This window comes from Felis catus, chromosome A2 (assembly GCF_018350175.1).
Source record: "Felis catus isolate Fca126 chromosome A2, F.catus_Fca126_mat1.0, whole genome shotgun sequence".
Taxonomy (NCBI): Eukaryota; Metazoa; Chordata; class Mammalia; order Carnivora; family Felidae; genus Felis; species Felis catus.
The window spans coordinates 30,004,705-30,018,095 of record NC_058369.1 but is presented as its reverse complement, the minus strand read 5'-3'; the positions used below and the strand labels follow the sequence as shown (position 1 = coordinate 30,018,095).

Sequence of the window (13,391 nt, the reverse complement as noted above, 5' to 3'; positions counted from 1 at the left end):
ACCCACACACTTCTCCTTTGAGAGTTTTGGAGCTGAATGGCTTTGCTGAGGAGACACCTAGAACTGGAGTTGTGTCTATATAAACAAACCATTATGTTTTTTAATTATTGAGTTGAATGGGACAGCTCATACAGATGTCGTGGTAAATAACTAACCTGAAGCTTATCCTACCACGTACTAATGCTTTGTGACCCCAGAGTACTTATTTAATTTACCTATGTGCTTTTTCCTCCTCTACAAACTGAGGCTGTTAATAGTGTCAACCTCTTAAGAGTTCAACTCAATGACTGAATGATAAACTGCTTGTAGAATGCCGTGCATAGCACTTGGACATCATAAAGGCTCGGTGTTCCCTGCATAGGTAACTATAGGTTTCCCTTGCTATCCGAAAATAGAGTGTTCCTGTGAAAACCTTCCTGAACTGGAATGGTGTAAAGAAACACCATTTCATTTGTATGGAAAACTTTTTGAGCATTCTCAGACCTAAACCATAACCTTTTTTAGGCTTTTCTTTTTTCTTTAATCCTCTTTTCATGTTCATTTATTTATTTTGAGAGAGCAGGACAGACAGAGCATGAGCAGGGGCAGAGAGAGAGAGAGAGGGAGAAAGAGAATCCCAGGCAGGCTCCAAGCTGCCAGGGCAGAGCCCGATGTGGGCTTCATTCCACAGTCTGCGAGATCATGACCTGAGCCAAACTGAAGAGTCAGAAGCTTAACCGACTGAGCCTCCCAGGCTCCCCAAGGCTCTTCTAGTACCTTAGGACACATCTGGCTGAAGGATGCATAGAATAAATGGAGACAAGGCACAGATGCTCACAGAGGCAAGTCAGACCTGTGGCAGCTTGAGTCTGAGATGCTGAGTATAGTTCCCGCGGAAGGAGTTTGGTGGGGCCACTCTCCCTGCCCGGGGTACATGCTCCCTGTATAACAATTCATTGCAACACAAACCCAGAAGGTCACTTTTGCTTTTTGCCTTTTCTCATTAAAGCCAAAGTCCTCTTCCAATTTCTTTCTGATAGCAAAAACAGGTGCTAATGTAGGTCTTTCGTAAAAGGGAAGTGGCCTAAGGCAAACTTTGGAGAAGTGGGGGATGGATACCTATACTTTTGTTCATTGTGCCCGTGTGTGTGTGTGTGTGTGTGTGTGTGTGTGTGTGTGTTGGCGAATCGTGTGCGAAATAGTACTTCATTTAAGACGGTAGACTCCAACGTCTTATACGCAGTCCGCTGTGATAGGGGGTTGCTTAAGTGAAGGACATACATTACCCTTGTGATTAGTGCCAAGGGAAGCACACTGAAGAGTTCTCCGTTGGGCCTCTGTTCCTTGTTGTCATTGCCCCTCACGTGATACGTGGGTAGCTCGGAAAACAAACGCATCATTAACAGTGAGGTCTCTTTAGGACATCAAATTAACATCAAGGCGGGGAATGCCAGTTTCAAAGGCAATACATATTTAGAGATGATCTAACAATAGAACTCAGATCCTCATCCGTGTAGGAATTTAGACTCCTCGAGGTGGCCCTGAGGGCGGCAGAGATAAAGCAACATAAAGCCACGCCACCATATAATCACACCCTTGCTTGCTGATTAGGGACTATCCCAATCTAAAGTGGAAGTCCGAACCTTCTATTGGCCAGCGAGGTGTGAATTATTCATTTTAGCTCTCAATCCTGCAGCGTTTCCTGGCGGTAAAATTTCCCCGGGGAACAGTGAACCCAAGGGCAGAGACTAGGGAGAGGTGAATGAATCACCTCTCGGTTGTAAAATTTAAGGGGGAGTCCAAAAATATAGTAGTCAAGGTCAAAACTATTTTAATGCATCTTTAAAAAAATCAAAACCGAGGCAAATAACCCAGGATGAACGAAATATCAGAATATTAAAGACAGTATCCATGGATCCTGCATGGGCCAGACCCCGCCTCACTAGCCTCACCCTAATCCTGGCTATCGTGCACCCCAATATTACAGAAGGGACGTTGTGTATAAGGATTTCTCTGCACGAAGTCGGTGTGCTTACGGGGCACAATACCTGAGTATATCTGCATGTTAATTATCTAAGCTCCTACTAGAAATGAATCAAGAAAATTCCTTTGTGTTGTATGTGGAAAGGACAGCTTTATGTTTCTATGAGTAATAATAATAGTCACGATATTTTATTGAGTGTTTAGTATGTGACAGTCACTCTCCTGGTCACTTTACATAATTGTCTCTTTTAACGCTCACAGTAATCCTATGAAGTAGGTACTGGTTTTAACCCCAAGAGGAGACTGAGGGTCAGAGAGTTAAGTAGCTTGTTTGAAGGTTATCCAGCTAATAAGTAGCCAAGCCAAGCTGAAGCTGTACTTTATCCACACAAAGTTGAAAAATCACTCGTTATTTGTCTGAATCCTTTTAATCTGTTATTAAATCTAGGTCAGTATAGTTTAAAATGTGCTTTATGCACCCAGGATGCTTGTATGGGTTTGGGTGATGATCTACCACTGAACAACTTTACGGTGGAATTGCGCAGATGGAGTTTGTGTCCTGTAAGATTTAGACACGCAATTCCAGAGGTGTTCTGAGACGAGCAGTGTTTTCCACCACCACAGGGTTTCTGTGTTCACTTGCTCTCTCCTTTCTCCCTTGTTCTGTGGCATTTCTTAGTGTGAGAAAAAGACAGAGAAGCACGGGCTGATAATGGTGATGGTGATGGAGAGGTTAGTGATGGTGGTGATGACGGCAGGAACTAACGTTAATTGAAGCCTTAATAAGTACCAAGTACTGTGCCGAGAGCCTTACTAGGATTACTTCCTCTCACCCTCAAAAAGACCATGAAAGGCTGATGAATCCCCATTTTCTGAAGAGGAAACTGAGTCTTTGAAACCATAAGTAATTTGCCCAAGATTACAAAACCAGGGAAAAGACGAGTAAGGCCTATGCTCTTAATGACTACACTGTAGAAAGGAAGAAGAAAGACGAACAGGCAGAGTCTCCGATCAGCCTTCCAGGTCCTCCTAACTAGAACTTTCAGATCCGTTTGCAACTCCTAGAGGAGTCCCCAATTTTCCCAGGGACTTCCTTTAGATGGGAAACCTTTTGGGTTTTAGCTCCAAAACCTCCACATAATTATCCCCTTTCTTTTAAAGGGGCCCTGGGTACTAGGATTTTATTTCTCTAGCGCATTTTTAGGATTAAGGTGACCTTATGTAGGGAGTTCCCAATGAATACACCTGAACTAAGGGGAGGCTGGCAAAGGAGTCGCGATCATCCTTACTTAGTCCATGTTGTCAGTTCACGATTTTATTCTTAAGGGTTTAGAGTGCATTTTACCAAAATCTTAGTGTCCCGGGGTTAGGATATTTCCGGAAAAGGCACATCTGAACCCAAGGCGAAACAAAATAGGAGGCCTTAAAATGTGTCATTTCCTCTTTTGAAGAATCATAACCAATCTGCTTTATTAGCATCCATCTCAAATAACGCAAACCTGAGTAATAAGGACCACGCGAGGACGAGCAGGAACCCAGATACCCAGCAATGGGCTGGTAAGCGTGTAACAACTGGCTTTCTGGGAGGGAGAATGCCCTGGCTTGTGGCGTTTGCCAATTTCCACGGTGTAAAAACTCCCACCAAGGCCTATTTCTAGCTGTCAATGTGATATCCTGAATGTGGAGTTGGAAAGAGGTGCTCCAAACCGGCTCTCATGACCGGCACGCTATTGTACCATCCTCGGGAGGAGTAATTAGACGATCAGCTGTTTCAGTGCAGTGCCTAATCCTGAAGAACTGCCTCTTCTGAACTCGCTAGCTGTGTGACCTTGCTCAAGTCGCTTCACCTCTCTGGGCCTCTGTTTCGTCCTGTACAAACGATAATACGGAAGCTGTTTTTCACCTCTAACATTTTAAAGTTCGAGAAGGCAGTGACTCCTGCTTTCTCCGACATCCAAATGCCTTTAAGCGCCTTTCTGGAAAACCAAGTTAGCGCTGTGCTGTATCCAACTTCATCTACTGAGCATAAGGTTTGGAAAGGAGTGACTTACTCCCTTTTGCCTCTTTAAATGCGTAGCCAATGGGGCATCATACATTTTTTACACTTCTTTTGCTAGATGTGAGATCCAGGAGGAAAGGCATGGATGTTCCAGGGCTTTGCTTGTTCTCCTGGGGTGGGAATCTGCAAGCGTGACACGCTGAGCCATCGCTGTATGCATTTCCTACCTCCCTATGCTTTCAGCAGCAGAGCCAGAGTATTGAGAGTATTCTACCTTTTTACTTTTGTTTTTATTGTTTGCTCTCTAAAAGCCATTTGACAAGAATGGGAATCACTTATACAAAATGAGGACGGGGGTGGGGAGGGTGGGGAGGGTCGTTATTTTTTTTTCCCCCTGAAAGGTGGCACGTCTCTCAGCAAAGAGAAAAAGGCATGTTGCACAAGGCTTGCTGGCAGTGATAGAAGCCAGCGCCGGTTTGCCTGTTGTCACAGCCAAAGCAAAATGCCACCTCTGCCTAGGAGCCAGAGTGCCACATTCCTCTTTTGTGTCCCTGAGATGCACCCATCATGTGGCCCTGGGTGTGTAGGTTTGGCCAGGAGGTCCCCATGTTCTTCGAAGGTCATCTTCCAACCCCAGGAGGTACAGGAGAGGGGGGAGCAATGCTCGCGACTCTCAAATTACATTATTTGAGTCCCCAGATTGCATGTCAGATAAAGCCAGCAAATGGCATTTGAGGGCTGAGGTGAACACAAGAGAGCCCCCCACTTGCTGAGAGTAAGGTAGGGCTGCAGAAACACCAGGAACCTGGTGATATTTCTGTCTCCAGACCCCTTCTTAACAAACCCAGATGCAGTGACAGCAAAAGCTCCAGAATCCCAAGGCAGGAGGTGCCAAAAACACTCCCCAATAATCACTGCCTCTCCCCTCCCCCCCCCCCCCCCCCCCCCCCCCCCCCCCGCCAAAAAAAAAGTTTCAGTAAGATATTCTCACTCCTGGAGGGGAAAACCTGTCCACGCCTGAAGCAGCTTGACCCCGGGCGAACCCCCTCCTACATGGAGTGAACTGTGAATCTCAAGGGAAAAAATCCCCACCCCCCACCCCGCCTGCTCCCTGGGGAGGGACAGAAGGTTCCTAAAACTGACGGTTTCGCCTCCATGATCTTTAAAAGAGCAGAAGTTGGCTGTGAGGCTGCAATACCGCCTTGATTGGGGTAGTGTGGTCTCTGTTTGCGGCTGGGCTCCAAAGAGAGCCACAATTGGCTCTGATGAGGAAGGAGCCTAGAAATGAAAGATTGCAAAGAGGGCTTCTGAACGCCATGGCTGAGACTGTGTCGTTTCTTACAAGGTGAAACTTGGCAGTTCTACCTTGCGAGTAAAAACCCAAATTAATTTTTTTTAAAAGAAATTAAGTCAGAAACAAGGCTTCGGAAAAACTGTGAGTGTTAGGCATAAACTGATTTTGGATGATCTTTAGGTGAGAAAGGGTGGAGTTTACCATCAGAAACATGTTTTTATTTATGCTTTTCAAATCCCCACTGGTGCGCAGTGTGTGCGCGTGTGCTTGTGCGCGCGCACGTGTGTGCGTGTGTGTGCGTGCGCGCGCGCGCGTGTGTGTGTGTGTGTGTGTGTGTGTGTGTGTTAGCATGAGAGCACGCGTCGCCTCGGTTCTGTAACTACTCTTTTTTTCTTACATGTTTGCTGTGCACAGTTCATATAGATGCCCTATAAATAAATATATAGGTCCATCCACACCTTTTCATTTTATTTGTAAATTGTTTGGTATAAGCGGCAATGCGTAATGAAACCTGGTGAAGTTTAAAAGATTAGATTTTTTTTTCATACTGACACTTCATAACACTGTTCATATGTCTCTGAGTGAGATTTATGAATATATGAGCAGTACTGCAAAATTATACCGCACCAGAGACTTCCTGCACCACAGGGGTGGCAGTCTAAAGTGACACAGCTTCAAGCATTTTTCACAGACAAGAAGCAAAATTTAACCCCCTTAAGGGGAAGTATGATTTCAACAGCTTGAAATGAGCTCATTTGTAGATGTTTTTTTTCTCTCATCTTCCATAATTTTTTGGTGTTAAGATTAAAACAGATTGCACAGCCAACGTGAGGGCATATATGCTGCCCAGAGTGTAATTTGGCCCTTAAAGAGAAACCTTCATTGTCTCTCTCCCAATGCCAATAGGGTCATTGAAGGTAAACTTCACCCTCAGTTCATAAGGCTCTCAGCCGGATTCCCAGAATTGTCCTAAGCAGACAGGGTCTGGGTTTTTCTCAAAAGGTAAGTAGCAGGTGACATCCGTTTGTCCAGTGGAGAAGCCCCATCTCCCTGGGCATCTGAAATGGTGGCATTAGGAAATAGACAGTGACTTGAATCTCAACCGAGGGAAACTAACCAACAAAAAGGAGAATCAGAAAAGCAAAAGATGGTCTATAGGAATCGATCGTATAGGAGATGTCTGTAGCGGGAGAGTTCTGTGTCAGATGCTAAGTCCGAACCCATTTCTTTCAGGCCGATCTGGTACCTTGTGATTTTGTGTCAGTTAGTGTTCACGATGTCTCTGCTCTCCAATTCTCTTTAACCGTTTAGTTTCTCCTTGGAACAGAGCAGGTGCTCAAACGTGGCCTGTTCCCTCTACTCTTTGAATGCTTCGTGATGTGTTGGCTGGAGAACTTTTGTCTCTTTTTTCAGCAATGGTACAACAGCTCCATGAACGTGATCTGCACCTGGTTGACAGACCGGATGGACTTACAGCTTCACATTTATCAGTTGAAAACACTAATTAGGATGGTAAAGGTAAAAGAAAAAATAATTATTCTTTTTTGCAAATAGCTTACTGAAATACATTTCATTGTCAAGCTGCAGAACTTCCTTAACACAAAGAATATTGGTTTGCATAGAAAACAAGGCGATTTCTAAAATAGCATCTCGGGCAAGAAAAACCTCTGAAATCACTTTGGGATGCATGCTTAATTTATTACTCAGACATCAAAGGAAAAATTAATAAAAAGGAATTTGACATTTTATCCAGGCCAGAAAAATACTTTATGTATCTGTCATGCAAAAATACTGCAGCAGCCATCGTGCCCTGTGCATTAGACTTTCAAAAGCTGGCTTTTGGTACCATTATACTAATCACATCAATTACCAATTTCATTTATGGTTTAATTAAATAAAATTTTGCCACAATTAATGTAATAGAAATATTTACCTCCAGCTATTTCTAAATATGTCCTGTGATCATTATCAGGATGCAAATCATTATTGTTCTCATAGTTAATTGAACTAGTTTCTCCTACAATGCGTGTATACAGTCAAATGGAAAGGATCACAAAGGTGAGATAACATACCCTGAAAGTAGCTTTTTTCCCTGTTCTTGTGTGTGTGCCTTGGACTAATGATAATTATTTCAGCGTGAAATCTCAGTGGTTTACATGAAATAATAAGATCACAGAAGGGGGTAAATACGTTTTTGATCATTTCAGTTTCCATTTGATGCTTCACCGTAGAGGGTTTAAAACACTCAGATGCAAAAATCTCATTCAAAGCACAGAGTGTCTGTAAAAATATTTTAATAATAAAACGCAGCTGAATTTCTATTTCTTAGCAGTTTTCCAGAAGTCCCCCCCACCGCCCAGCCCCAGCTCTACCCCCTAGCCCCTCAGCCCCCACCCCCCACCCCCGCCCTATTTCTTAGTCTCTTTAGGATTAGCACCATTTCATTGAAGGTGTTCTTCCACCCCAGTGCTGACTTAAAACCAATTACTGTTCCGTTGAGTGTAATTAAAGAGAATTATTATCATCTACATTTGATCTCACAAAGCGTCTGCCCAGGGAAGGTTACCGACAGCCGTGTACTACAGCTCTTAAAAGAAATGTATGCACTCGGAGTATAGACCCAGCCTAATTTTCATATTTTTAAAAGTTCACTTCCTGAAGGCAAGCTCACTAGCCATTGCCTCAGCACTTAAATTCCATTTCCCGGGTATAAGTACTCTTCTTTGGGGGAATTTTTTTTTTTTTTTGACACTGACTGGGTGGACATTAAAAGAAGAGATTAATTTTAATATTTGAAAATACCTTCCCATGACTGATCTTAGTGAATCTATGTTGGGAATATTGGAATTAGCACTATTTAATTAAGGAAAAAATGTAAGTCCGAGAGGAGGCTTAGTCTTAGCCTTCCGCCAAAAAAAACCCCAAAACAGAGACATGAACCACAGGGAAGGGACACACACAAAAAAAGAACTCCCTCACTTTTGCCAGAGATAGGCCCAGCAAAACTTGTGTCACTGCACAGAGCTGTGAAGCACAATTCACCAGCACCTTCACCAGAGGCCTCTTCACCGAGCACCTTCACCAGAGGCCTCCTTCTCGGAGACGAATTTCCAAAGATAGTTGGCTTTCTTTCCTGCCTTCCCATCCACTCCCTTCATCCATCCGTTCATTGATTATTCACCAAGCATTTATTCACTCATCCAACAGTGGATAAACATTAGTTGAGCTCTTCCTTCTGTTACAAGATGGAGAATTTAAAAATGCCTGGATACAGTCCCTGTTTGTAGGCATCTAGAGTTGAGTTGGGGAATGCCGCTCTGGGATTTGAATAAAGGGGAGAATATCCAGCTGCTTTCTACCTTTCTTTTTCCCATCATATTCTGGCACCAATTATATTATCCTAAGTGGAAAGAGAACAAACAATTGAAAAGTACAAAAAAAAAAAAAAAAAGTGAATCTTCTGGATACCTGGTCTACACCGTGCCTAGAATTTACTCAGCCTCCTACCCTTTCCCGTCAAGATGAAGACAATTCAGGTAGCTACCTAGCTACCTAGGAGAGCCTTGCAGCTTGACCCATAATTAGGAGGACCTTTTAACTAAGTGTCAAAGTGGAAAGGGGGACACACGGTCATCCTATCCATAATCTGATATTAGCGGACTTCACTGAGCTGAGCCTCATTCACTAGTTAACTCTGCGGTCATTACAACATGTAACCTTCAAGAGGGGTTGACACTGTGATTGTTGATAATATGATTCATTAGATGGATGACAAGAAAAGGAAGTCACAGACAGGAGTGCACTGAAGGGTAACATTCCCCCTCATGCTCCTTCAGCATATCAATGCTGTCCCATATCAATGGAAGAAACACACGGCAGAATCAGTAGCTGAAATGATATGCAGTGTGATGAGAAAAGTTGTTAGAGAGAGACCTTTCTCCAAAAAAAATGTTAAGAAGTAGACAACAGCCAGATGCTTCTGGTCATGTTCAATTAACGCTAAGGGATTTCTAGAAAAAAACAGTCCCTGGGATACCTCAGGAAATCCGAGAGAGATCGCCTGAAGGAACAAAGAAAGACTTTGTGGTACAGTAATACCAAGCCATTGTTCTTGAAAAAGAGCCAAATTTCTTCCCCGAGACCATGAAGTTGTGAACGGAATAGATACGCTTCTTTCCCAAGGAGATAAGAAATGAATCACATGCCTGCAACATATTGATGAGGCATTAGCACTCCGTCTCCCCATAATTGTTGCTGCCCGTAATAGGTTTCATATACCAACATGCATATGTCTGTCTTGTGAATGAGACAGAGGGATGTGCCATTACGAGCCTCAAAAATATTAAAGACCAGACTGCAAAGGAAATCACAAAATATCATAATCGCTTGATCCATTATTTATGTGTTATGGCCCCTCACACAGTCTATCATATTATAATACACCAACCTAAGAGAAAGAACCAGACCCCCTCCCCCCCCCAAAAAAAAACACCAAAATGAATCAAAACAATTATGGAACATTTCCCTTTATGGAACTGAATAAACACAAGCTTATGTTCTTTGCTTTGTCTCAGCTAATACAGTTTATCCTGCCACAATTTCTCATTTTCTGTCATTCAGAGAATCTCAGTTTTCAGTACAAGTGAAATTTGAGTACGGTGGCTTTTCATTTGACAATGCATTAAGTGAGACACTGAGCTGAAGGTCAGCGTTCTCACACCCACACGTGCTTTGTGCCCTTTCCCTCCCTTCGTGGAGATGAGATCTCGCTTATCACTGATCTTTTCCCTCCTTAGAAAACCTATAGAGATTTCCGATTGCAAGGGGTCCTGGACTCGACCTTAAACAGCAAGACCTATGAAACCATCCGGAACCGGCTCACTGTGGAGGAAGCCACTGCATCAGTGAGCGAGGGTGGGGGCCTGCAGGGGATCAGCATGAAGGACAGCGACGAGGAAGACGAGGAAGATGACTAGAAGGCTAGGGCCTGGAGTCCTTTGGGACAAAGTCCTGTAATCAATGCATGTCCTTAGTCTGTTAGTTAACCCCAGTAGGGAATTTTCTGTCAACTACCATGCCCATGAGATGTTTACCAATACAATTGCCATTTTAGCTATGTGGTACCAAGATTAGCAAACGACCTTCCACCCCACTGATTTCCTGATTCCATGTCTGTATGTTTACAAGCAATATGGAGCACCATTCTTTAAAAACTGTTCATGGAGAATACATAGTCCAACTGCTAGGTGTGTTCCTGTTCTCAGCAAAGTTAAATGATGCTTCATTAATATACTGTGTATGCACTGATGGTAAACGGATGTGAGGGCAAGTACACCAAGTATTTCACTTCTCTGTTTCGCGTTATGTGGATGCCAGTTATTTAAACGAGTACAATAAATTAACGTAAGACACATAGATCTGCTTTGGTTTTTGGAAAACAAAGGCAAGCCTCCAGCAAGCCACCTTTTTGGTTCTTTGTGTTCCCCCAAAACTAAAAACTGAACCCCCGTTTTCCTTGTTAACTCATCCTTTCACGGATCCATGTAGTTAGCCAAAAAACAAACAAACAAACAAACAAACAAACAAAAAAAGGCGGCTAGATACCAATGGATTGATCTTGTCATTTGCCACGGCAAGGGTGATCCTCCCATGAGCAAACACCAAGCACAGTTCAGAGCAACTGTCATCTGTCCAAGTTTATCCTCTTAAACGTCCCATTTTGCTTTTATGTTTCGATAACCGTGTATGTAAAAAACCTGAATATTTAAATTACAACCCTAGACTATAAATGTGTTTATAATAAGATATGGATATTTCCTTCAGTAGACTGTCACCATAATTTAAAATATTTTGTTCCACACTGGTTTTTATATCTGTCATGTACATTGCATTTTGGTCTGTAACTGCATGACCCCGGGGTCCTCTGCAGAGCAGTTTCTTTCTGTGTAAAGTAGTGAATCCATCTTGCTTTTGCCTTATATAAAGCCTACAGTTATGAAAGTGTGGAAGACTGTGGCTTCTCAATAAATAACCATTCAATGTCCTCAGAACACGCCTCCGAGTCTTTTTTCCTCTGTCTTTTTGGAAAGCCAGAACTGAAACACACACAAACCGGCAGAGGAGGTCAAGAACAGGCAAGAGGTCACTTCCTTGAAACTCTTGGAGGGGTGGTTTTCAAATGCTTGTCTCCACAAAAGGCAGCCCAAAGTCCCACGGAGTCGGACTCCACTCATTCAGAACAGTGGGCATTTGGACATGTTGGGCAGATTATGCTTCCATTATAGGATAAATAAGGGTCTGCTATGCAAGAGAGGAGTGTAAACGAGAGAAATGTTTCTCCTGTACGAAAAGAAGGCCAACAAACTGTTTTTAAGCGCTACTTTAACAGCAGTGTTTGCATCCAAACAAAGCGTGTGCCAATTATATACGATTCTTATAGATTTGTTAAAGCATCTTACAAGATTCTCTAAGATACGGAGCACTCTTCTTGCCCCCCAGTTCTTGTCAGCAGATATAATCACGTAGGTGTGAAAGAAATCAAACATTTTGCAGCCTTACCTGTCTTATTTGCATCTGTCACTAAATCAAGCTGACCTTTCCTTGGGGCTGACGGGCGTTTTAGAGAAGCGACGAATTTTTTCATTAGGACCAGGTAGACCAGTGGCTGTCTACACATGAATTCCTCTAAATAGTACGTCCTACTTTTTTTAATCCTTCAGGTCTGCAGGTACAAATCAATAGTACTTCCTGCCCTTAGTGGGATTGCAAAGATAACTCCCATTTATTGAGCAACTATTCCGCACCAGACATTCTCTATATAATACCTCATTCAAATCTCACAACAACCGCAAGAGGAAAGGGTTGTTATGATCCTCATTAGAAACAAACAAATTGAGGTCAGAAAGGTTAAGGACACTTGCCCAGTGGTTACACATCTCCCTACGGAAACAAGATTCCAGAGACACTAGCATAGAGTTGGTAATACAGATGGTGGGGGTATATCATTCGGGTGTGAGATATCTTTGATTGCCCAATGGCACCAAGATAAGTCCGCATGGCAAAGCCAGCATTTTTGAAAAATATATTTGCATTTTTAATTCCAAAGCTATGATATAGTTTTTGCAACAATTACAAACAATTCAAAAATGTGCAAAGTAAAGAGAGAGAGCCTGCCCAGTGTATAGTATAGTTGAGAAGAGGAAGAAATGCTCCAGAGCCCTGGGGGGGGGGGGGGGGGGGGGGGCTAAGTGAGTTAGAGAACTAATGAAAGGGCATGACCCAAAAGGCAGAAAGAGAAAGAAGCAAGTGTGAAAAGATTGTGCCTTCAAAACCAAGGTTAAAAGAAAAAAAAAAAAAGATTCCTTCAAAAGGAAAATTCCACCCACCCCCCACCCCCAGCCTAGCGCTGAGGATCCTGTTGAACAGTATCCCCCCAGGTGCATCCCCAGGGGAAAGGCTATGCAGAAGGAAATGATATCAGGTAAGATCAGAAAGAGAGAACTCCCCAAGTTTTTTAAGTCTCAGGTTATCCTTGCCACAAATTCAAAGCTGAGAAGGAGACCATTTTGATATCTTGAGCCTTCTTTTTTTATTTCTTTGGGATAGAATCTTAAGTGTTCTCTTCCTTCCTGTTTGTTTGTTTTTCATTAAAACGCAACAAACATACAGAAGAGCGCACAAATCCTAAGCCTACAGGTCAAGAAATAGGACATAAGGAACACTTCCAGACATACCCATGCCTGTGGCCCTTCTCAGTCTCTACCTCCTCCCTAACTCAACAAAGGTAACCACTATCCTGATTTCTCATAGTGTCAATTGAATTGAAGCCCTTATGTAATTAGAATCACGGTATTTATTCTTTCAAGTCTGGCTTCTTTTTGCTCTACGTTATATTGTTGGTGTAGCTATAGTTCATTTCCTTTCAGTGCTCTATAGTATGAATATACCACAATTTGTCCATGTTCACATGTATTTAGTTCAACATGTTCACACATTCATAATGTTACCATGAATTTCTTTGTACATATCTCTCAGCACAGTTGCAGGGTCATAGGGTAAATATATGTTCACTTTTAGGAAAAACTGCCCGTTTTCCACAGAGGGTAAACCACAGACTACTCTCATCAGCAGAGTATC

At 42.9% G+C, this 13,391-nt stretch overlaps 1 protein-coding gene across 28 annotated transcripts in view; it reads left to right on the top strand.

The window, feature by feature from the left end:
• CADPS (calcium dependent secretion activator) overlaps positions 1–11,302 on the top strand; it is a 478,503-nt gene extending 467,201 nt beyond the window's left edge. For all 28 annotated transcript variants that reach the window (XM_045051795.1, XM_045051797.1, XM_045051798.1 and 25 more), the window contains 2 exons: positions 6,669–6,773; positions 10,052–11,302. In XM_045051795.1, the coding sequence (XP_044907730.1) occupies positions 6,669–6,773; positions 10,052–10,231 (285 nt within the window). In that variant the 3' untranslated portion in view covers positions 10,232–11,302. The remainder of the gene's footprint in view (positions 1–6,668; positions 6,774–10,051) is intronic.
• Positions 11,303–13,391: the final 2,089 nt, after the last annotated feature.